This window comes from Solea senegalensis, linkage group LG10, assembly GCF_019176455.1.
Source record: "Solea senegalensis isolate Sse05_10M linkage group LG10, IFAPA_SoseM_1, whole genome shotgun sequence".
NCBI classification, from domain to species: domain Eukaryota; kingdom Metazoa; phylum Chordata; class Actinopteri; order Pleuronectiformes; family Soleidae; genus Solea; species Solea senegalensis.
This window is the reverse complement of record NC_058030.1, coordinates 24,661,466-24,686,420: the sequence shown is the minus strand read 5'-3', so window position 1 is coordinate 24,686,420 and position 24,955 is coordinate 24,661,466. Positions and strand designations below refer to the sequence as shown.

General features: G+C 42.0%; 2 protein-coding genes across 4 annotated transcripts; both read left to right on the top strand.

The window, feature by feature from the left end:
• The first annotated feature begins 279 nt into the window (after positions 1-279).
• On the top strand, positions 280-2,176 carry LOC122776454. Of its 3 annotated transcripts, XM_044037006.1 has the most exons (7): positions 280-293; positions 367-487; positions 588-754; positions 903-1,192; positions 1,305-1,477; positions 1,587-1,835; positions 1,941-2,176. In XM_044037006.1, the coding sequence occupies exons 3-7, from the start codon at positions 630-632 to the stop codon at positions 2,013-2,015; spliced, it is 912 nt and encodes a 303-aa protein (XP_043892941.1). In that variant the 5' UTR covers positions 280-293; positions 367-487; positions 588-629; the 3' UTR covers positions 2,016-2,176. The 3 variants fall into 3 exon arrangements, with proteins under 3 accessions (XP_043892941.1, XP_043892940.1, XP_043892939.1); XM_044037005.1 differs by lacking the exons at positions 280-293; positions 367-487 and having other exon boundaries at positions 570-754; positions 1,587-1,816; XM_044037004.1 differs by lacking the exons at positions 280-293; positions 367-487 and having other exon boundaries at positions 570-754.
• Positions 2,177-2,993: 817 nt separating this feature from the next.
• Positions 2,994-11,684, top strand: LOC122776179. Its single transcript, XM_044036579.1, has 11 exons — positions 2,994-3,093; positions 3,716-3,878; positions 4,036-4,228; positions 5,152-5,247; positions 5,806-5,901; positions 6,487-6,597; positions 6,716-6,802; positions 6,915-9,012; positions 9,132-9,215; positions 10,721-10,847; positions 10,943-11,684. Exons 3-8 carry the CDS (start codon positions 4,109-4,111, stop codon positions 8,310-8,312), a joined length of 1,908 nt encoding a protein of 635 aa, XP_043892514.1. The 5' UTR covers positions 2,994-3,093; positions 3,716-3,878; positions 4,036-4,108; the 3' UTR covers positions 8,313-9,012; positions 9,132-9,215; positions 10,721-10,847; positions 10,943-11,684.
• Positions 11,685-24,955: the final 13,271 nt, after the last annotated feature.

Here is a 24,955-nt window from a genome sequence, read left to right as displayed (position 1 = left end):
GCCCGGCCAGCAAGTAGCTCCTCCTCCTCCTCACTCCCAGATGAGGAGGAGGAGGAGCAACAACCACCACCGCAGCAGCGGCGGTCCGCTGCCCTGCTCCAGCCGAAGAGGGCGGAAAAGCAGCGATACCTTTCCTCTCCCCCTCAGGTGAGAAGATAATAGATTAGTGTAATTCATTGTCATTATCATTTTGCCCAAGTCCAAAGTACTAACCTTAATTCAACTCCCGGAAGAAGAAGAAGAAGAAGAAGAAGAAGAGGGAGGAAGAGAAGGAGGACACAGGCGGTGAGGAGGTTAGTGTAGAATCATTGAGCACATGTGGTCATGTGGTAGAGGTGTTATTGATGTTTTGTTTTGCTTTTCCAGGAGAGTGAGCAGTCAAAATGGACGCATGAACAAAGAAAACTGTTCCGTGCAATGCGGCCATATTTTTCTGGCCGAAGCAGGGGTTCCCTAATTCGGGCCATTGAGTTCGGCACCTCCATGAGTAAGATTGAACACATTGTGTATGTGTGCAGGTGTATGGAGTGTTTTCTCGCTACATTCATCGTCATGTGTGTTTCATCTTTTCATATGCATACATGGAGGAGTACGCTCATTCCACATACTGCCCCGAGGGAACAAAGAAAATGAGGGAAAACGCTCAGACAAAGGTCAGCCGGGCAAAGGTGTTTGTAAAATATCTTTGCCTCGGCTGGCCTTCCCTGACGGTTTGGGACTGGACTTTCTTGTTCAACGTCCCCCTCCTGAAGTTGTAAGTAGTGAATGCACGGAGGATAAGCATGTTCCTTCTTTGCAAGTCTTTTGCTTATTTACGTAGAGGTTTGATGATGATGACGATGATGATGAAGTACTCAAAAGATATGACTGAGACTAAATCCAGACTGGTCTTCTTTCTACAGCTACCCTGGTCTCCTGCGCAATGTTGGCCTGGCCCCAACGACAGTCGCACTGTATGTGGGCCAGGCCATCTCTTTCCTCGAACACCTGAGGGACACACCTCCGAAGCACTCGCGCCTCAAAAGTGTCGAGGTCAATGTCCTTGTGCGAGAGCTGAGGACGGTATACAAAGACATTGGGAGGAAACTCGTTGGACACCAGTCGCTTGTGAAACAAGACGAGCAGCAGCAGCTGGTGTCCAAGGAGGACCTGGCCCAGGTCTTGGCCAGGGCCAAAATGACACAGTTGCTTGGTGAGTCTGTATTGCCTCTCTCTCTTCCTCTCTCACACACTTTTTGTCAGAGCCTAAAAGCTTTAAGTGTTTAAGTCTAAGGGTTCTCTTCTCTCTTTTACTCTAATTACAGAGGACATGAAAAAGGCTCCAGTCCGAGACCCCAGGACCCATTATCGGTTCTTTGGCTACCTGGCGGCCGATCTTTCAGCCATATATGGCCACAGGTCAGGAGTGTTAACCAAAATGAAGGTCAAAGAGGTCAAAGACGCTGTGGGGGACGAAAAGGCGGGCTACCTCGTGAATGTAAGTATCATTTTAATCTCATTCCCAAACTTTTCCCAACACTTAGACGTCAATTTTTGTTCATGTACCACACGTACAAATTGGCGGTGTCATACTTTGTCTCCTGCAGGTGATGGAGCACAAAACTGTAAGAAAGTTTGGCGTGGCACAGATATATCTCACTCAGGAAGAATATGGATGGTGCACTGAGTGGCTCCGCCTCCGACAGCGGGCGGTCCCCACAAATCAATACTTTTTCTCCACCCTTGGCCGTGGCGAGGCAAAGGATCTCATTAAATACTTCAGGAAGGCCTGGTCGGAGATGGGATTGAGGGGATCGCCCACCCTGATGGATATCAGGTCAGCGGTGGCCACCTATGTGGGTATCAAAAACACATGATGAGGATTTGGTCAATTTGTGGCCTTTCAGTTGTGTTCGTTTCACTGAAACTTGTTAATTAATGCCTCATTTTCTTTTCTCTAGAACTTTGAGTCCAATGATTCGGAGGTGTGCCAGCATGTGGCTACATTTATGTGCCATGATGTGAGGACACAGTAGCAGTTCTACTCGCTCCACAACATCCTGAGCCGCGCGAAGCAGATGAGGGAGCTTTTCGTGTGCATGTCACTCAGAAGAGGACAACCTGCTCACTCATCTGCTTCCACTGTGTCCTCCATTGCGCCCTCCACTGCAGCGTTCTCCACCTCTGTGCCCTCCACCTCCACGCCCTCCACTGCTGAGGAGGAGATGGATCCGAAGGTAAGTTAAAATAAAACCTTGCAATTGCTATCACACCACAGTCCAAGTTCACTAAGCTCATGTGTACCTTTTCTTTGTTTTGAAGGTTACCCCACAGAAGTATGGGCCCTCTCCCTCACAGCTGCTGGTTAAAAAGATAAAAGTGAGGGTTGGCTTCAGCCCGAAAAAAAAGTATCCGTCCAGGGCCAGGAGGACATGAGTGTCTGTCTGTCTGTGTGTGTGTGAGTGTGTGTGTGTGTGTGTGTGTGTGTGTGTGTGTGTGTGTGTGTGTGTGTGTGTGTGTGTGTGTGTGTGTGTGTGTGTGTGTGTGTGTGTGTGTGTGTGTGTGTGTGTGTGTGTGTGTGTGTGTGTGTGTGTGTGTGTGTGTGTGTGTGTGTGTGTGTGTGTGTCACATGGTGGGGACCAGGAACGGACATCATATGAGATGAGATGAGATATGAGGCTGTCACATGAAATATGTGTTCATAAAATGTCAAAACACATATATATAAACTATATATGTATGTAAACATATGTAAATAAGCTTCAATTTGAGTAATATAATGATCATCATCTTTGGTGATTTTGAGTGGTTAATTTTCTGACTGAATTGACTTGAATTTAAAAGGAATGCAGTAAAATATAACAATGATCTCTGCCTATATGTCATGTGGTCTATATTTGGCTGTCTAACATAACCCAAAATATTTTTTATCAAATGTGAGATTTATGGGGATATCTTGTGACATTGTAATGGTTTTGTATTTTATGATAGGATTTGTGATGGCTGCAAGGAGAGGCAGGAGAAAAACACCATTAGAGGATGCAAGAATACATGCCGTGAAGGCACTGGATAAGTCAGCAGAATTAGAAGTCCGGTATATTAACTCCTTTAAAGGTAATGTGTGTCTTTTATATAATGTGTGACATTTGAAGCAAATCTCAAAGTGCAACATGTACATTTAGGGTCCAAAATTAGAGCCAGCCACCTGCCAAATGCAAGTTCATGACCTCGCTTGTGTAGGATATATAACCTACCCTGTGTTTTGTCTTGAGGTATGAATCCAGCCCACATTCAATGTGGTGCACTTCCACGCCTCTAGTCTGTGTTCAGTATTTGTGACTGGTGGCCTAACATGCCTTCATCAGTCTGACTTATATTAAACTAAATTTAATGAGTTAAAATTGTTTTCATGTCAGCTGCAAGGGAAGTAATTGACAGTGTTTGTATCGTTTATTAAAAATCGTACTAAAAAAGTTGTTTAATAGCAAATTGCTGGACATAGCAGTGACAGAAGGTATGATACAAAGAGCAGAGAGGCTACAGGGTGGTAAAAGGTAGCTTTTTTTGCACATCGTGACAGAAATACATGTACCAAAAGAGCTTTTATTATGTAAGTAGTAGCCCATATTAATGATATATTTCCATGTAGTTATTGATTTCTTATGAAGAAATAGCTTTTAAAAAAAGCTTTTAAGGTATTGAAAAATTAAAAAAATTTTAACACATGTTTGGCTAGGTCGAGGGGTGTTTTCCAAAGCGCATTTTGGAAAAGGCGACTTTGTTGTCGAGTACAGAGGGGAGTTAATAACATGCCAGGAATCAGAAAGGAGAAGGAGGACATATAACAGGGCATGCGCTGTGTTTGTCTTTGACTTCCTCTGGCAAGAAAAGATCTGGTGGTAAGGTTTTGCAAAGTTTTTTTTCATAGCACAGACAAATTTGAGAATAAGTGGTTAGCATGTATATCTACTACTAATACAGTAATCAGTAATTATTCAGTAAATTAATGTTATCAAGCTTAGTCATTCTTTTTTTTCTTTTTTTTTCATTCTCAAGTATTGATGCAGCCCAAGAAGATGGAAGCCTTGGACGACTGGTCAATGATGACCATAGGAGTCCAAATTCCAAAATGAAGAGAGTCATAATAGAGGGCAAACCACACCTGTTCCTGTTTGCGTTGAGGGAAATTCTTCCAGGAGAGGAGATAACCTATGATTATGGGGGAAAGGATTGGCCATGGAGGAAACAGGTTTGTCATAAATGGTGGTCAGTGTGAAGTGAAGGAAGAATATGAATAGTGGCTTAAATGTAAAACATAAGAATTGTGCATACATTTTTCTCAGATTTAACTACAGTTGTTTCGATTCCGATACCAGTATAGGAAATTGCTCCAATACTGCCGAAAATGCTGGCATCTGTATCGGCAAGTACTGGAGTCAAGGCACCAATCCAATACCACGTAATTTATTAACTAAGGAATCTATTTATTGGTTAGCTCCCTTAGCTCTGGCACAGTTCCTATTCGCCGCTCTTAAAACAGTGGCGCTGTGCTGCAACCTGCAGCCTGCTGTTTAGATGGACGAGGAAAAATTGATCACGTGACAGACACACGCAAAGACGGTTTGACACATGTGCGTCGGTCAGAGCCTGTTGACGTGAGGCTTGGAGCTAAGCTAACTAGCAGCTAACTACCCAGCGCTCCCCCTGAAAGTAAAGTTAATTAATTCTCTTCATCGTCGCGTGTCAACAATTCTCCTCTGCTCTCTGTTTTGCATTTGCACTACTATTTTTTCTTACTGTTCTACTGATGTTTTGTAAAGGGTTTAACTTGAGCCAGGCCTTACCACAATGATAATCATATCACAGTCACGCAGGCGTGTTATTTTTTTTTTAATAACATACTGGGACCGGTATTGGGAGGGAAAAAATGGTATTGGAACATCTCTAGATTGAACTCAACACTATTGTTTCTGCCTCTGCTCAAATTTAGCCAGTTAGAGAAAACTGCAGCCTATCATTTATGGTCTTGTACAGCTCCAAGTGCAGTTATAATATAATATAATATAATATAATTTGTACGGTTAGAGTCAGTTTGTTGAATTTCAAGATTAGTGTTTGTATTTTAGTCAAATGCGTGCTCTTGTGCACACTGGTGATGAATTTTCATTTCAGGCTGAAGAACAGTCAGATGATGCTGAGTCCAGTACCACAGCAGTCTTCAGTGCTGTTCTGGAGACTTCAGAGAGACCTACATCCCCCATCACGCAGGTAGGAATCAGTTTGTTGAGTTTCAACATTAGTGTTTCTTAAAATATGTGCCAATCACAGTCTGGTTTTCCTGATCCAGTGGGGACCAACCAGTCATTTACTGTGGCTGCTATCTTACACACTTGTCTGGTGTCTTCATTTGTGGGGACCACGTTAGCTAAGTAATACTCTCCACATTTACTGACACTGACATGACTCTTTCATTCATAAAGTCAACAAAACACCTTGTATTAGACACAGCCTATAACACTGGCTAAGTTTGCTTTCTACAGTTCACACCAGTTCTTCTATCACAGGTCAATACAACCCTGTAGCACTTGCTATTCACTTGTTTTCAGTTGTCACAATCACTGCAGTGCTATAACAGGCTACACAGCTAACACATCAACCAGAACCCACTTCAACCTATGGAAGAAAATGTGATTTGGAGCCAGATACACACAGATTTTGATGTTAATGCAAATTTCTTCAGTTCTCTTTGAACTGTTGCTTATTATTTAGTTTAATAATTTTGTTTCTTTTGACAAACTGCTCATTAATGATGAATTTTTATTTCAGGCTGAAGAACAGTCAGATGATGCTGAGTCCAGTACCACAGCAGTCTTCAATGCTGTTCTGGAGACTTCAGAGAGACCTACATCCCCCATCACGCAGGTAGGAATCAGTTCGTTGAGTTAGTAACATTAGTGTTTCTTCAAATATGTGCAATGTTGGCGTCACACATGTTACCAAGCACAGTCTGGTTTTCCTGATTCAAATGTGCCCTGGGTTTTCTGTCTCTAATTCTTCAAGCTAAAATCAGTGTTCACAACAGTCCTATTTTTAGGCATCAGATTCATGAGAAATCATAATCAACTTGTACTGTTAAAGCGATATATGAGGAAATATTTAACCATACCATTCACAATGACTTTGTGATAGACACATTCAGTCATCATTCAAGCCAAATGATTTTCTGGTATAGACAAGAGAATAATAATATACTGAAATGGGATTTTGCTTTTTCATGTAATTATCTATTAAACATGCATAATTCAGCTCTGATAGCAGACTTTAAGAAAGTAAATGTCCTTTCTTTATTTTAAATCAATTTAATGCCGACATTTTGAAGTTGATCCCAATTGTAATACAGATATCTTAATGATTCAATGTTTTTTAATGCCAGTTTGTTTATATATGTGTGTGTTTGTGAATGTGTGCTGTCATTGATATATTAATTCTCCACTATTTCCTTCATAGGCCTTGGATGAACCAGACTTTGTTGTGTCAACAAAGAAAGTTCCTTGCCTTGTAGACTACTCGGATTCTGATGAATCTCAGGGTCCATGCACCAATCCTTGCAGCAGCCAGGTACTTTGAAATTAAATAATTTTAGTATTGAACGGACATTGTGGTGTTCTCGTTTTCTTTCTTTTTCATTAGGTACTTTGGTACAAATGTAAATTTTTTTTTTGTTTTGACATTATAGATACAGAGTCAGATTTTTGAATCTGATCCTATCCTCACCGACCAGGACAGACAGTCTATTCCACAGTTGAGGACCAAGAGCATACAGGTGTGCAATTAACATTTCTTTTTTCATTTTATTAAATATGTATGACAAATGCTTGATTGGCGTTCTGACTTGGCGAGTTCGTTACTGAATTGATCATTTTTCTGTCCTGAAGATGAAAGAGCGGATTTATTTTGATTCCGATGAGCTCTTCGATCCCATCTCAGACGACAGTGGAGAAGAATACATTCCTAAGAGTACTGAAGATTCTTCTGAAGATTCAGACGGAACCAACATTGTCTCATTTGACCATAAAATGAAGATGCAGAGATTTCCAAACATGGGGAAGATTGTGGATGTCAGAGATGGATGTCTGTCAATGCAAGAACTTGACAAAAACTCTTTGAACCCAACTATTGAGAGAGGGCGCTCACATATAAGAAAAAAAGGCACCTCTGGTAAGAGACGTCAAAGGAATTGTTCAAGTAGTGTAACCAGCCCAAGAACACAAACAAGTACTGTTAACTCCACAAAACAGAGTGAAGGGGGATACACTGAAGCCCTTTTGGTAAATTCAGCACCTGATCTGGTACCAAATCTGCCTGATGGAGCCTCTTCCTTGGTTGAAGTGACCATACCTGCTGTTTGTAAAAAAGAGGATGGATCAAGAATGTATAACAAAAAACAGTATTGTTTGTACTGTAAGAAGGGGTTCATAAAAATGGCAAGGCATCTGGAGTGTGCTCATAAAGACAAGCCAGAAGTTGAAAGGGCTGTGTCCTTCCCAAAAGGCTCCAAGGAACGACGCATGCATATGGAACTTCTAAGAAACAGGGGCAACTTTGCACACAACGTCGAAGTTGTTAATTCGGGTGTTGGAACTCCTGTGCCTCGCAAGCACATGCCTTGGAAGCACATGAAGGTTTGCAAATTCAAACCTAGTACTCCACTAAAACCTGGCAGAACGTGTGTCCAGGCCCTCTGTGGATTTGCTGTACCTCCACCACCCTCAGTGAAGGAACAACTTTGGAAGCTGCTGAACAACATGGTTCAAGATGATGTATATTTTGCTGTGAAAACTGATGCCTGTTTAATGGAATATGGTGAACATTTATACAACAGGCTGGGCTATGATGTCAGTAAACATGAATATATTCGTCAGAAGTTGAGAGAGCTGGGAAGGCTTCTGATATTCTCAAGAAAAAACACTCACTTGAAGACGATAAAAGATCACATAAAACCTGCAAATTTTATGCAAGTTGTTCAAGCTGTGAGAGACCTGGCAGGCTACAATTGTGAAACAAATGCATACAAGTGCCCAAGTCTGGCTCTGAAAATTGGATACAGCTTGAAAAAAATTTCAATGCTCGTTGAAAGCCGGGCAAATGTGCAAAGTGACTTCAGTACAGCAAAAGATGCACGTACATTTCGCAAAGTGTATGAAGCTAGGTGGAATGAAATGATATCCTCTGCATCACTTAGGACCCTTCAGGAGTCTAAGTGGAACACTCCTCAGTTACTTCCATTCACAAAAGATGTCCAGACACTCCATTCCTATTTAGATGCTCAGTAACAAGATCTTTTCAGCAAACTCAACTCAAACTCTTCAGAGACTTCCCTCCAGACATATGTAGAGCTGACAAAAATAATTTTGACACAAGTCATTTTGTTTAACAGACGAAGAGCTGGGGAAGTGTCGAAAATTCCACTTTCTGCTTATTGTTCTCCTCATAATCCATCAGACCCACAGGATGATGTGAATGATGCACTCTCAGATCTAGAGAAGAGACTTTGTCAGCATTTCCGAAGAATGGAAATAAGAGGTAAAAGGGGAAGAAAGGTTCCTGTACTTCTGACCCCATCAATGCAACAGACATTGGATCTGCTCATCAGAAAACGGCAGGAATGTGGGATTCTCCAAGAAAACACGTACTTATTTGCAAGACCATCCAGTATGATTTGCTACCGTGGGTCTGACAGTCTTCGATACTTCGCAAAGGTCTGTGGTGCGAGGAGCCCTGAAAGTTTGACTTCGACAAAACTTCGTAAACAAACAGGAACCCTGTCCCAAGTCCTTAAACTCACTAACACCGAGCTAGATCAGCTCGCTGATTTTCTTGGACACGACATAAGAGTGCACAGAAAAGTTTACAGACTTCCTGAGGGCACGCTCCAACTGGCTAAAATTAGCAAAGTCCTCATCGCTCTGGAGCAGGGACGTCTGTCAGAATTTAAGGGCAAGTCCCTTGATGAAATCAACATTGATCCTGAAGGTACCAAATATTTAATTGTTCCAACAATCTGCTTATTTTGACTTATTTGCTTTGGCGTTATTGGAGTATGTGGTGTCTTTTTCACTTCATTTTCTTCCCTCTCTTCCGATCCTCCACAGACAATGTGCACCTAGACAGTGACCAGGACAGAGACCCTGAGGCATTGTGTGACCCTGAGGAAGCCTATGAGTCAGACTCACTGGGTAAGTGTTGGGGTTTTTTTCAGCATGATCCTAAATATGAAAAGAAAACTATATAAAGTTTACTTTTATTGTAGTTTGATTTTGTGTTCACCCTGATATTGATATTTCCTACATTATTCTACGTTAGTCTGAACATTAACATTGCATTTACACAGGCATGCTAATAAAGCACTTCAAATTTGAAATAAAAAATGAGACAGACTGAAAGACAATCACAGACAGACCGACAGAGACACTCAGAGAGGACAGAGAGAGAGAGACAGACAGGCAGAGAGAGAGAGAGACGTACAGAGTGTATGCATTTTCATAGTTGTATCCAATAAATAAAACTTAAAGTCATATTAGTATACTACTATTATTATCCACTCTAGTTATTACATTTGCAATGGATTTATTTAACAGGCCAATTATGTAATAACTTACTGTGTTATTGGCAAATAGTTATTAAGTTATTGGTTCAGGACTGTTATTGACTTATTACATTAGAAAGCGGGCAAATTTATTATGTTATTGGCTGCTACATTTGCATGTGAGAAATTTCAATAAAGGTTGTATTTGGAGAATGACACAATTCATAATTTTACCTCACTATGAATTTGAAACAAAATCATGAAGAGTAGATTTTCAGTTGTAAGAGCTAGAACAAAAATATCACATTTACTCTTCAGGAATGAATCATTTCGTTACTTAGTCCTTCATTTTCAGAGGCTCAACTGTAATTGAACATACCATTATCATTCTAAATATTAGGATTATTTTGATGCATGTTTAAAGTAGGCAATGATTGCTTTAAGTCTATCCCATGGACAGAGATGCTTCGGCAGGATTTTACTGCAGCTGTCCTCTTCTTGTTTGTACGTCTTACTTCACTCAGGTTCGTCTTCAGTCAGTGAAAAGTATGCCTGATTGGCTTGAGGTCAGCTGACTGACTTCACCATTTAATTTTGTTGCCTTAAGAAGCTTTGTCATTGCTTACACATGATGTCATGGATCATTATCCATTTGTACAAAGAAGGTCCATCAGATCATCATTTTTCTGAATCTTAATCTAAAGCCATACTTTTCCATGCCTCCACTGTGTTTGGCACGTTGTAGTGACTTTGGCTCATAAACCTTTGTTTTACTTCTTCATAACTATTCTTACAATTCTAGTTCACCTTACTACTCTAGGGTGTTTCTGACGTGATTACATGTTATAAAGAGTTTATCTTTACCAAGAAAACAATGATACAACCACGTGGTCTTTCAGTCCTGTACAAGCTGTAAACATACTTGTTCATCTCATTCTTGTAAACATGTTATCTCAAGAATGCCATAAGACAATTTTTTTAAATTGGGCACAAGCATCCACTCTAACTAAAGGATTAACCCGGGTAAACCATGCTGTGCCCTCACAAAATATACTTTGGTCCATAGTTCAAAAATGATTACACTAATTGTGACAACATTTCAAACAAAAATGGCAAAAAATTATATGGCAGTAATTCATTTTTTCTGGTTTTCAGAGAATCACTGTGGATGAGAGTGAGACAACAGGGCCAGATGTGAGCCACATCAATGCAGCCCCACAGCAGGACTCTGTGACACCTCCACAGCCCAAAGATCGTCACAAACCTCTGAAAATGTTAAAAGGTAAAGTTTTTAAAATTTACACTTCAAGATTGGCTGCTCAAAAATATAATATAATCTAATGGTGCTACTTTTTGTTATGTTGTGTGTTGGTACAGGGCGACAGGGCAAGAAAAGGATGTGGGAGAAGGATGAGGTCACTGCTGTTGAAAGGCACATGATGTCGTTCATCACATCATGTCGTGTTCCAGGAAAAAGCGATTGTGATAAGTGCCTTAACATTGAGAAAACAGCCCTTAGGAATAGAGATTGGCTAGCCATTAAATGTTATGTCAAGAACCGCATCACAGCTCTGAAGAAGAAAGTTTAAAGCTCCAGTTGGCAAGAGTTTGTTCTCTGCTTTTGTTTATGTTTGAACTGAGCTCACCAAAAGTTGGCTGTTGTTGAATGACTTTTAGGATTTTAATGTTACATTCACCTGTTAAGGTCATGTGTTATACACACAGAGAAAGACAATACAGGAATACCTTTCTTTATCTGACTGCGAATGAAAAAAACAGTGGTTAACTGAATATATTCAACCCTGCACACAATCTTTTAATTGATATGGGAAGCCTTACCGTGGAAAAAAAGAGACAATGAAACATTGCAGGCGGACTCTTGTTTTGTTAATGTTAAATGTCAATGTTAAAATAATGTTAAATCCTGTTTTTATTGTCATTGTTTTTGTTGATTGTTTTTTGAAATACTCGTGTGCAGTTCGACCTCTTATATGCTTTGTTCTTTATATGTGTGGCATTCTGAAATGATGATACAACTTCTTCCTCTCAGAAATTGCCAAACATCTCTATGGCCATATGTAATATTATGATACTACATTAGGTTTAGGCCATTAGTTAATAATAATATAATAAAAAAAATAATAAAAAAATATGCCTTTGACCCACACTGACTGTCTTTGTCATTAAAGATTACTTGTAGTTATTTAAAAGCTTAAATGCACATTTAGATCTCCACAAAGTAAGTTAAACCTGACTGTGTGTTAAGTGGTCCAAACGAAGATAGAAAAATCTGACAGTGTGTATATGTGGACCCCACTATTGACTAAAACCTGACAAGTCCCCAGGAGGTGGTCCCTGGTCAGGTGAGGGACTCTACTTTGTCTGATTGGCAATTTGAAGTGACACATGTGTTTCTGGCTGCTCCAGTATAGTGTCTGATTTTTTTCAGTGCTGTAGGACCTTCAGAGGTCTGGATAGGATTGGTCCCCAGATAGCATGTCCACGTCTTGTGACCCCACGAGTAGATATAGACAAGGCTGCGTGAGTGTGTTTAAAAAAAAAAAAAGAAAAAGAAAGAAAAAATAAATAAATAACAATAATTTAAAAAAAAGTTCAGTGTGTCTATTTTTTATTTTTGTTGTATTTTTTTTTTTACCTCCACATGGGCACTGCCGTGACGTGGCGTGGAGGCCTACAGCCTGTGTGATATCAGAGCCTCTGGATTTTAAAGAGGCTCTAAGATCACACATGCTAACCAAAATGCCCTGAAAACACAACTTCCCTCCTTTCCTGGTGTCCAAGTGTATGTGCACGTTATTTGATCACTTAAGCTTCAGACGACAAGGTCTTCATCTGAAAAGGTTGGTAAAATACCATACTTTGGGTACTCCCACCTGGGGGCACTCGGGGAAATTCGGGATGGCTCGCCCATGGTACTTAATTGCACTCGGGTAAATCCGGGAGATTTAAGGGCTTTGGGTAAATTCGGGGAAGGGTTGGGGTTTTTAAGGTCGAGCCCATCCCCTCTGAAGAGAGGACAGGCAGGTGCACGCTCCATGCTCCAGGGAAACTGGTGCCCCGAGCCGTCCAGCCTTCAGGTAAGTAAATGTTGTTTGAGATATTCCCGTAGTTTAGGGTTAATAATTATGTAATAGTGCCTAATTATTAATCTCTTTTTCTCCACAGGTGGTTCCAGCTAAGTGGGTCTCAATTAGAATTTAAGGTAAGTATTTTTGTACATTTCAGGTGTCAATTAGTGTTTCGTGTAAGTATCTCCATACTTCTGAAGAGGGTTTGTTTGAGCCTTGAATGAATAAAGATCCGGTTTTTCCAAAACATTTGTGTCTGCTTCTGCCTACTGTGCGCGTAAACAAAAACACCACACATTATCATTGTTATGGCCAAAAGTGTACCTGGGTTGCTCTGTTTTCAACCTGTATGGGTCTTCTTCAGGCCCCAGGTACACAAAATTACACATCATCTCTCAGTAGGGAGGTATTTCCCCTTTGCCTGTCAAGTGTGGACTGACGTGAATGCACTTTTGTGTCTCTATACCCTCTGGGTTTCCAGATTCCATGGCCCGGATTTTGAATTTTTACGGATTGGAGTTTCAAATTCGCCTAATTTCACCTTACTGGAATCCAATGCCATCCTGTGGTAAACTGAGGAAGAGGAAAATCAAACATGACTTTTCAATTTTGTCAATATCCAATGGGTTATTTCCCTTCATTATTTTTTGTTTTTTGAGGGGGTCGAAGGTCATTGTGGTTCAAGTCAGATACTTTAGGTTGCGAGAGGGTTAAGATTAGGGACTGGACCCCAACTGGTTAAGGTTAGGGCATATGTTTAGGGCTAGGGCTATTTTGCCTTTTATACAAGCATTTTCCATTACTCTCGTGCCCCCCTGAGGTCAGTACAAAGTTTAAGGTTCCTGAAGTTGGTCCCGACGCCCCAAAATTCCCACATCAAATTTCCCCAAAACGGTGACCATTAGACCTTGACCTGGTCTCACCGTCGGGCTGGGGGCCCGAGGCGCTGCCCCTGGAGCAGGCACTGGCTGGTAAGGTTTTTTAAGGTTGAGCCCGTCCCCTCCAAAGAGAGGACAGCCAGGTGCACGCTCCATGTTCCAGGGAAACTGTATGTGCCCCGAGCCGTCCAGCCTTCAGGTGAGTAAATGTGATTTAAGATATTCCCGTAGTTTAGGGCTAATTATTACGTAGTAGTGCCTAATAGTGTTATTCTCTTTTTCAGGTTTTTCTCCACAGGTGGTTCTAGCTAAGTGGGTCTCAATTAGAATTTAAGGTAAGTGTTGTCGTAGTTTTATGTTTTAATTGTTGTTTTAAGTTCCTATTTTTGTACATTTCTGGTGTCAATTAGTGTTTCAGGTAAGTATCTCCATACTTCTGAAGAGAGTTTGTTTGACCCTTAAATTAATAATGAACCGTTTTTTCAAAAATTTGTGTCTGCTTCTGCCTACTGTCCACGTAAACAATAAACAAAAACACCACACATTATCATTGTTGTTATGGCCAAAAGTGTACCTGGGTTGCGCTACGTTTCAACCTGTATGGGTCTTCTTCGGGCCCCAGGTACAAAAAATTACACATCATCTCTCAGTAGGGCGATGTTTGCCCTTTGCCCATCAAGTGTGGACTGACGTGAATGCACTTTTGTGCCTCTATTTATACCCTCCTGGTTTTCCAAATTCCATGGCCCGGATTTTGAATTTTTACGGATTGGAGTTTCAAATTCGCCTAATTTCGCCTTACTGGAATCCAATGCCATCCTGAGGTAAACTGAGGAAGAGGAAAATAAACATGATTTTTCAATTTTGTCAATATCCAATGGGTTATTTCCCGTCATTATTTTTTGTTTTTTGAGGAGGTCAAAGGTCATTGTGATTCACGTCAGATACTTTAGGTTGCGAGAGGGTTAAGATTAGTGCCTGGACCCCAACTGGTTAAGGTTAGGGCATATGTTTGGGGTTAGGGCTATTTTGCCTTTAATACGAGCAATTTCCATTACTCTCGTGCCCCCCTGAGGTCAGTCCAAAGTTTATGGTTCCTGAAGTTGGTCCCGACGCCCCAAATCTCTAAATTCCCACATCAAATTTCTCCAAAACGGTGACCATTAGACCTTGACCTGGTCTCACCATCAGGCTGGGGGCCCGAGGCACGTGCACACTCCATGCTCCAGGGAAACTGTATGTGCCCCGAGCCGTCCAGCCTTCAGGTGAGTATATGTGATTTAAGATATTCCAGTAGTTTAGGGTTAATTATTATGTAATAGTGCCTAATTATTAATCTCTTTTCTCTTTTTCAGGTTTTTCCACAGGTGGTTTGAGGTTCCAGGTAAGCAGGTCTCAATTGGAATTTAAGGTTGATATGATTTAAGGTAAGTGTTTTCGTAGTTTTAGGTTTTAATTGTTGTTTGAAGTATTTATTTTTGTACATTTCTGGTGTCAATTAGTGTTTCAGGTAAGTATTTCCATACTTCTGAAGAGAGTTTGTTTGACCCTTAAATGAATAAGGATCTGGTTTTCAAAAAATTAGTGTCTGCTTCCGTTTACTGCCCTGGTGATCCACAGCTTGAGCAGCTAGATATGGGGGATTTGCTGGTGAGAGTGCATCACACAGAGAGACCATATGTTGAAATCTCTGTGGCCAACCCAACCAAGCACGATGTCATTCTAGCTAGCTGCACAACCCTGGGCACATTACCTTGTTGTTGAAAGGTGCTATACAAATAAACTTGCCTTGCCTTGCCTTGCCTTGCCTTGCCTTACCACCCTCAGTGTAACCCATCAGAGAGGTTCAACAGGACCCTTTTGCAACTGCTTCGAACACTGAAAGACAAAGAAAAATGCAGATGGAAAGAACACTTGCCGCAAATGATCCATACCTACCAGGCACGAAGCCACAGGGTACTCGTCTTTTTACTTACTGTACGGTCGCCATCCTCGTCTGCCTGTAGACCTCTTATTTGGACTGGGGACAGAGGAGGAAGTCACATCCCCACGGAGATATGCGGAAAGGTGGGCAGCAAAAATGAAGGAAGCCTACAAAGTTGCCTCCGAAAACAGCCGTCAGTCAAGTGCCAGGGATAAGCAGTACTACAATCAACATGTGAAAGGAATGACTCTGTTGCCAGGTGATTGTGAACCCTAGTTCACAATCTGGGCAAAAGAGGAGGCCCAGGAAAATTGAGATCTTACTGGGAAGACACTGTGTACCAAGTCAAGGAGCAACTGAACAGTGGGCCAATGTACAAAACGTGTCCAGAAAGAGGAGAAGGCAGAACTTGTACCCTGCATCGTAACCTGTTGCACCTGTTGTAAACGATTTACCTTCTGACTTATCTGTACCATCTGAACCTGCAAAAAGGAGAAACTTGTCTTCATCACTACCTAACGAGAGATGAAGAAGAGAAAGAGGGTTAAACAGTCAACATCACAATGAACTGGCTGCGAACAGTGACTTATCAGACTCAGATGAGGAGAGGGACACTGGATACTGGCTCTGACTACCGGTAAGGGGAGAACCCATCAGTGGACTGCCAAGACCCACTCAAAAGCCAGAGAGAGACCCGGCTCACACCCTCCTGCAGAGACCTTGCTTGCTGTGTCGGAAGACCCTACGTTTGACCCAGTGCTAGTAGAGGAAGGGGAAGGGTTAGATGTGGTGGGGTCACAAGAACTAGACAGGCCAATAAGAACTCAGTCACCCAATAGTCAGCCAGGCTACATGTCAGAAAAACATGGGTCCTGTTCAGGGAGGTACTCATTGTATTAGGGGATGCCGAAGAAACCTCAACATCACGTCTCTGTCTCTCTCTCTCTGTCTGTTTTCCAGCTTTCCAGTGTTATCCAGTGAGACAGAATTTCACATTTTTAATTATTAACTGCAAACAAGGTCTCTGTTCTGGGACCTGTAACACAGGCTCTGTTGTAGGCACAGAACTGGACAGCCTGACATCCATAGCTGAGCGACGCACACTCAACAGGCTCCTGTCCATCATAGATAATCCACACCATCCACTACACAGCACCATACACAGACAGAGGAGCAGCTTCAGTGACAGAATGCTGTCAATGTCCTGCTCCACAGACTGAGATCATTCCTCCCCATGCCATTAGACCCTTCAACCTGCATCATACATGACACACACACACACGTACATGTGCATGCACACACTCACCTTGCACTGTAATGACGGAACTTTCTGATTTATAATTCATTTCTTTTTCAACGTCATCTTATATTTAGACTGTACTTTGCATGAGCTGCTGAACTGTGAATTTCTCTGTGAGATGAATAAAGTATCTATCTATCTATCTATCTATCATTTATTAACAATAAAAACTGTTTATAGAAAAACAGGCCCTATCATATATATATATATGGTGTCAGGTGTCTGCGGTGGGGGGGTGAGGTCTAGTCGTGAGTCGGGGGCCGGTTTGGTTTCTGGTGTGACTATAAATTTAGTTGGGCACACCAGTTATTAAAGATGAGTTTTGCTGTCTTCTGGGTCCAGTGAATATTGTCTTTTGGATCTGGGCCTTCACTTCCACTAGGGTGCGTTTTGTGACAGTGGGGGCATCGGTGAGGGGGGCTCTACAGTCATTGGCTTGAAATGGGAGGTTGTTGGTGGGGGTTAGGTGGAAGATGGGATATTTGGGTGGGGCGGGGGCGAGGGCTGTGATCCGGGTTGCAGTTCTGATGGGTGTGGGGCCCCAGATGACTTTCTTAGTCCTCTGGGGCAACAGGGTGGAAGTGGCCGGTGCTGTATTGCTGTGGTTGGGTTCTGGTACAATTGTAGAAGGCTGCACATATACACTGATATGCACGATCACACACACACACACACACTAACACGCTAAGATAAATTAAATTTAACTGATATAACTGTTGTAAGCCCGGACATACTCTCTTGATGTGGTCGTTAACAATTACTATATAAACTGTATCTGAAAGTATGTTCTGTATATGCTAAATAATTTCAACTGTTTAATGTTATTAACCTGTTACTAACACACTAATGTCACCCTTAAGTTGCCTAGGTTCTGTCTTATCAGGTATGTTCTGTCTACTTTATATAATTTCAATTTAATGGTACTAACCCATGTATTATACTGTTGTCCACCTTGCTCTCCCTCTCTCTCACTCTCGATCTCCTTCTCTCTTCTTTTTTTCTCCCTCTCTCTCTCGCTCTCTCTCTCTCTCCCCCTTCCTTCCTCCTCCCCGCTCACTCCCCATCCCCTTGTCAGTCCACTCCCTGTCCCCCTGTCCGTTCCGGTTGCCCGCAACACATAATCATAAAACGAATAAATAAAAATACTGCAGTTATGAGTATCCCAGACTCGTCCTGCACATATCAAATCTGTCCGACACCAAAAGGCATGCAGTCAATCATATTACATGTCCTGGGTACTAGACAGGACAGGTTAAAAAAAAAAAAAATTGTAGAAGGCTGGGTGGTGGGGGTCTTCTGGAATTTGAAGGTGGGCTGCTGAGTGGTTTGTTGGTTTGACAGATGTAGGGGTATGATCGGTCCTGTTCGTTTGGCTGGCTTCTGGAGTGGTTTACTGCTTGGTGGGAAGAAGTCATGTGTCGGTCAGGAGGGGTCCTTGATGGCTGTCGGGTGGTGCAGGTGGGGGTTCTCTGGACGAGGTTTGGCTGGTAGCAAAACCTCCTTCAGCAAAACTGAAGGAGGTTTTTGTCCAGAATTCCACCATCAAAGAGTCTGTTGTCTCTGAGGTCTGCAAACAGGGATATCCAGAACTCCATGCATTGTCTTCGAAGAAAACCTCACCAATATTCAATTCTTTGTTTAGCAGTGCTGGCTCCCTCCAAATAACTATCAATTGTGTCATCTTGGTGAGTCGAGACAAGGAAACGCTGAAAGCCTCGAACATTGCCATTTTCAGTTCCAAGATCTCACAACTCTAGGGCAGCCCTTTAAATGCTGTACTGCTTCCATGTAATATACTCCAATAATAATAATAATAATAATGATAATAATAATAATAATAATGAATTTCATTTGTAATGCACTTTATATTGAACAAACAATCTCAAAGTGCTTCATACATAAAAATTAAAAAATAAATTAAAAAAATAAAAATAATTGGAGAGAGAACATCTCCAATTAAACTTAAAAAGCTTTCTTAAAAAGGTGGGTTTTTAGGCCTTTTTAAAAGTGTCTAGGGTCAGTGGTGCGCTCAGGTCGTCAGGTAGAGCGTTCCAAAGACTGGGAGCAGTGTGGCAGAAGGCTCTGTCTCCCATCGTTCGGAGCTTGGTCTTTGGGATTTGCAGGACGTTTGCCTGGCGGGAGCGGAGGTGTCGTGGAGTGGGTTGAGGGGTGATTAGCTCCTTCAAGTAGGTTAGTAGTGAGATTTTGTATTCAATCCTGTGTGAGACTGGGAGCCAATGAAGGGATTTGAGAATTGGTGTGATATGGTCATATTTTCGAGTCTTTGTGAGGATCCGGGCAGCACAGTTTTGTATGTGTTGAAGCTTCTGAATGTTTTTGTTTGTGATCCCGACAAGAAGACCATTACAGTAGTCCAGCCTGGTGGAGATAAAGGCGTGGATAAGTTTCTCTGCATCTGGAAGTGAGAGAGAGGGGCGGAGTTTTGCAATATTTTTTCGGTGGTAAAAAAGAGTTTTTGCAAAGATGTTTAATGTGAAGTCCAAAGGTCAAGTGAGGGTCCATTACTACACCAAGGTTGGTGACTGATGAAGAGAGGTGGATGTCGTGGCCGGAGAAGGTGATATTGGTAATGGTAATACATCGCACTTATGACTAGCACTTCATAATTTGATCTACTTGAAGCTCTTACTTACTTCTAGCTCTTATTTGTACCCAAATGTTTGAATGCACTTTTGTAAGTCGCTTTGGATAAAAGCGTCTGCTAAATGACATGTAATGTAATGTAAAAGTTGTATGATAGGTAGTATGTGTATAATTTACCCAATACTTTTTAATTCCTTGGCTGACTACAATTATCAAGTACATTTTACACGATTTACATATATTATATTTACCTCCCTCCAAAATCACTATTTACAGTGTAGTATGCAGTGAGGCCGCTGTACTATCAACAAGGTTATCTATGAGGGCGGGAGTAAAATCAAAAAAGGTACCTTCAGATGTACTGACATATGGCATTGAGTTAAATAACCAAGGTTCAGTTATACAGAATAAATTAATACAATTGTCAGAAATTAGATCATTTATTAAAACAGATTTGAGGAGAGACCTTATATTTAATAGTCCACATTTAAAAGTGGTATTATTTGACTCTATTTTATTGTCGGTATTAATCTTTATTAAATTAGAATGTCTAACTCCTCTTCTGTTTGTTATTGATTTATTTACTTTAGTTTTTACTTTAGTAGGTCGAGGGACAGACACAGTCTCTATGGGGTTTTTAATTGGTGACTGCTTGAAAAGAAGCACAGAGAAGCATGAAAGACTGCAACTCTGTGTCCTGGTCTTAACTCTGGATTGTCATGGGTTTCTAATAAAATGTCCTAAACTTCTAGATAAGAGAGCTGCTCCATCCAAAGTGGGATGGACGCCGTCTCTCCTCATGAGACCAGGTTTCCCCCAGAGGGTTTGTCAGTTATCTAAAAACCCAATGTTGGTTTCTGGACACCACCTCAACAGCCAGCAGTTGAATGACGACAGGAAAGAACAGGAGAAGAAGAGGGAGAAGCCATCGCTGCTGAGCTAACTTGTTGTGCTAGCAAAGAAAGAGACACCGTACGTGAATCTACGTGAATGATAGAGTTTAAGCAAAAGTGGCGGGTGAAAGTATTAGTCAATTCAATAAAACGAGTGTTTGTTCAGTTAATCGATCGTTACAGTAGATAGAGAACTGCAGAGAGAGCAGGAGACACACAGCGTAACACCAGTGGAAGCACAGAAAGTGACACAATACATTACCGCCAGGTCAGAGGTCTGTTGTGGTCTGTCTCAGGACAAGGGGGATTTCCTGTTTTTCTCTGTCTCGGGAAGAAAACTCTTCAGCTATGCTCTGCTCTCCTACTCTCTCCTCACCTGCACCTAGGATAAGCAGGATTTCATGTTTCTCTCTCTCTCTTTCTCTCTCTCTCTCTCTCAGGTCGCTGTCCTTTTGACATTACATGTCCAAGTACGGGATCAAGTCGTGGGTAGCATGCGACGAAAGTCCAGCTACACTTGGAAGATGCAGGTCTACACTGGGAAGCCCCCCGCAGAAGTCGGACGAGCACAAGGAAGAGGACGAGGACGAGGAGTGGAACCACAGAGAGGAACCGGGGGGCGCGCAGATGAGGAAGAGGATGGGGAGCGGGAACCCCAGACAGGAACCAGGGTATGCGTGTATTGCTCGACGTCACTGAGGGACTGAGCCCTCCCCGCAACGATACCTGTGACAACTTTTTCACGTCTTACGAGCTCGGACAGCAGCTCCTCAAGAGGAAGAACAAGCCTGAGCTCCCGCCGTGCTGCTCTCCTACGTGCCCAAGAAAAACAGGAGTGTGATGTTGATGAGCATGCTGCATGCGGGCGCTTCCCAAAGTCAGCAACCACGCCAAAACGAAGCCCATCGCCATCATGCACTACAGCGCTAACAAAGGCGGCGTGGACAACCTGGACAGGGTGGTCGCGCCGACCCCTTCGCTGTGCTTGTCAGGGCAGCCCGGGTGTCCCAGTGAGCGCTCGCCTCGTCCCCCCCGTGGATCATCTGTGGCGGAAGCAGCATCAGCAGCAACAGGGGCGGCATTGGTAGCGAGCGAGAGGAAGAGGTGTCAGGTCTGCCCCACGAAGAAGGACAGTAAAACGCACACCGTGTGCCACTGGTGCTTGAAATATATCTGCCCTGTCTGCGCCAACAGAATAGATCAACAATGAACAATGTTCACACAGTGTGGTGACCTGTGGGGTAGAGGGTGAGGTTCATCAGGGGAAGGATGAGGAGGAGGAGGGGGGAGGTTGATCAGGAGCAGGATGAGGTGATGGGGTGAAGAGGAGGAAGGAGGTGAGGATGGGGTAAGGAGGACACAGGCTGGCTGTGGGATATGGAGGCAGCAGGAGGGTTAAGAGCAACAGGAAAAACAGATTCATCTATGTATAGTTTAATACAGACACAGATGGATGTTTACACACACACACTGACTCACACTCAGCAGTCGCAGTCAAACACATTGAGGAAAGGGAACCGCAGAACAGCGACAAAAAAGAAAGAAAAGGAAAAAGGGACAATTGTTGGGGGTTGAATTTATGACAAGAACAAAGTCTAAGTGTTAAACTGTAAGGATTTACACTTAAAGGGAGATAGACTTGGACATTGTTTCACTTCAATTACCTGTGGACTGATTGATTTCAGATAATACCTTGAGGGATGTGAAGTCATTTTTACACATATTATTATTGTTATTGTTATTTCATTCGCTTTTATGAACACGACATTTGTCATTTTTGACACCTTTTTAGGCAAAAAGTAGGAGGAAGTATTGGTCCCAAGATTCGTAATAGTCAAACGTTTGAACACATTTTCTCATTTCATGGTTTTTCTTTATTTTTCTTTACATTGTAAATTCTCACTGAAGGCATCACCACTATGAATGAACACATATGGAATTATAAATGTATATATCTGTTGTTATTATTCTTACATTTTAAATATTTAACTTCATTTATTAATTTATTTCTATTAAAATATACAATACAAATAATACAATGTAGAAAATAGATATAGTACAGCATTGTAGAGTAGTATATATATGACGTGTAAAAATATATATTACTCTACATATCTAATATTTACATATTATATTTAAATACAGATACAATGACCGTGCAACTTTAATATAAATCTGACATTCAAAGTTAAAATAAAAAAAACATTAATTATATACAAACTTTCAAACAGTCAAAACGTTTCCATTAAAATCAAAATAACACGTCAACAACAAATCTATGGATCACACCGAGCATCAAATGACAGCAACGTCTGAGCCAGCGGATCATTTCATCAGGACAGGCCGAGGTAACGCTGCTCTGTGCCGGGCACAGTGAGCGCCGAGCGTCTGCAGAGGCGGAGCTGATCACCTCCGACAAACGTCACTGCCAAACTATAAATACGTCTTATCTTCATACACAAACCACATGTTTGAATTCTAAATGACTAATTGATGTTAAAAATTTGTTCCGGGACACAGAGAAATATTTATTTCAGATTTATATTTCTATTATCTGCTGCTATGCTCCGCCGAAATGTATTCTGGGATACATGGCCATCCCAAGTACACACAAGTATGGATATTGAGAAACGGCCAGAGAGTTTTTAAAGGTTCACATGGCTTAATTGTCGGCAGGTGTGTCTAATCAGGACCAGCAGGCCGGCGGAGGAGGGGGCGGGGCAAACTGCCAGAGTGACAAATGTGGACTATTAAATATAAGGTCACTCTCCTCAAAATCCGTTTTAATGAATGATCTAATTTCTGACAATTGTATTGATTTATTCTGTATAACTGAAACTTGGTTACATGAAGAAGATAACGTTAGTCTAAATGAGTCAACTCCACCCACTCATGCGAACACCCATATTCCTAGAAGTTCAGGCCGAGGATATGACTTCTCGCCTGCCCTGTTGCCCTCCGATAACTTGCTCGCCTGGCACCTGCAAGACCCGGGTTTGAATCCTGCTATACTCTGCTGGTTCATTCGATTTGGTCCAGTCAATACCCGTTACAGCAGCCAACAGTCATGACTGCTGCTCAAAAGGCTTGGAAAGACTAAAAACCTTTCCTCTCCCCCTGAGGTGAGAAGATAATAGATTAGTCTTAATCTCAAGGCACTTTACATGCAGACCTATTCATGTCTACTTATTGTTTTTGAAGAAGAAGAGGAGGGGGAACATGTGAGTGAGATGGATGAGTTGACCAATAACTTTACAAGTCTCTACCAAGTGTAGAACCAATGCGCACATTTGGTCATGTAGTAGAGGTGTTTAATGTTTTGTTTTGTTTTTCTAGGACAAAGAGCGGAGCAGCTGGCTGGCGGGAACAAGCTGTTCCGCGCCATGTCTCCCTACTTTGCGTGCAGGAGCAGGGGCTCCCAACTGAGGACCATCGAGTTTGGCGCCTCCATGAGTAAGAATGAACACATTGTGTGCTTGTGCAGGTGTGTGGAGTGTTTTCACGCTACATTCATCATCATGTGTGTTGCATCTTTACAGACAGCTACATGGAGGAGTACGCAGCTTACATCTCCTGCCCTCAAGGAACACCTAAAATGCAGGAGAACGTGGTGACAAAGAGCAGCCGGGCCAAGGTGCTGGTTACATTTCTTTACCTTGACTGCCTGTCACTGCAGTTGTGGGACTGGAGGTTCCTTTTCAATCTGCCCCTGCTCAAGTTGTAAGTAGTGAATTTACGGATGTTAAGAATGTTCTTTTCTTGTCAAGTCAAAAAAAAAAGAAAGGTAGAAAGGTAAATCTTCCCCTACCCCGTCTGCACCTGCAGGAGAGGACCGCGGTGAAATCAGTTTCAGGTTGGATATTCAACAGACATTCGCTCCCGATCCAACGGCACCCTTCTCCACACCGAGATAGGTGCACGATCACGGCTTGTTCAAAGTCAGACCCATCGCTCTTGACTTACATGGTCTTATTTAGGGCCTGTCAAAAATTACTCTTGAAAAGCCAATATTTACATAAAAATTGAGAAAAACATATATACGAGGTACTAAAATCAAATAAAAGGTGTGTCCTGACCAAATTAGTGCAGAAACATAGTACTAGCCTACCTATAATTTTCTTCAATGTAAATATTAGCATTTTAGCTCAATAGCTTTCAGGTAATGTGACCTAAAGGCACCAAATCAGTGCAGAAACATAGTACTAGACTGCCTAGTCAGGACACACCTCTTTTTATTCCATTTTAGTACCTCCTATATATGTTTTTCTCAATTTTTATGTAAATATTGGCTTTTCAAGAGTAATTTTTTGACGGTCCCTAAATAAGACCACGAAAGTCAAGAGTGATGGGCTGGACTTTGAACAAGCCGTGATCGTGCACCTATCTCCAAGTAGGTCCAGCTGCAGACCCGCAGACCACTCAACGACACACCCCTTTACTCAACGAAACACCCCCTCACACTCAACGAAACACCCCCTACATACAGACCTATTTATGTCTACTTCTTGTTTTTGAAGAAGAGGAGGAGGGGGAACATGTGAGTGAGATGGATGAGTTCACCAATAACTTTACAAGTCTCTACCAAGTGTACCAACACTCTGATTGGGTCTCAAGAGACTGCGTCTGAAACGTGATGACGTTTACTAACGTGATAACGTCTTCTTTTATTGAAACTTTATTTACACACGCGTATCTCACAGAC

Excerpts from the sequence above, each read along its gene's own strand:
- LOC122776454 (XM_044037004.1), top strand. The coding sequence starts at position 582 with ATGGAGGAGTACGCTCATTCCACATACTGCCCCGAGGGAACAAAGAAA. Across the intron at positions 755-902 it reads AACGTCCCCCTCCTGAAGTT|CTACCCTGGTCTCCTGCGCA; the intron begins GTAAGTAGTGAA and ends TTCTTTCTACAG. Across the intron at positions 1,478-1,586 it reads AGGCGGGCTACCTCGTGAAT|GTGATGGAGCACAAAACTGT; the intron begins GTAAGTATCATT and ends TGTCTCCTGCAG.
- LOC122776179 (XM_044036579.1), top strand. The coding sequence starts at position 4,109 with ATGAAGAGAGTCATAATAGAGGGCAAACCACACCTGTTCCTGTTTGCG. Across the intron at positions 5,248-5,805 it reads CTACATCCCCCATCACGCAG|GCTGAAGAACAGTCAGATGA; the intron begins GTAGGAATCAGT and ends TTTTTATTTCAG. Across the intron at positions 5,902-6,486 it reads CTACATCCCCCATCACGCAG|GCCTTGGATGAACCAGACTT; the intron begins GTAGGAATCAGT and ends TTTCCTTCATAG.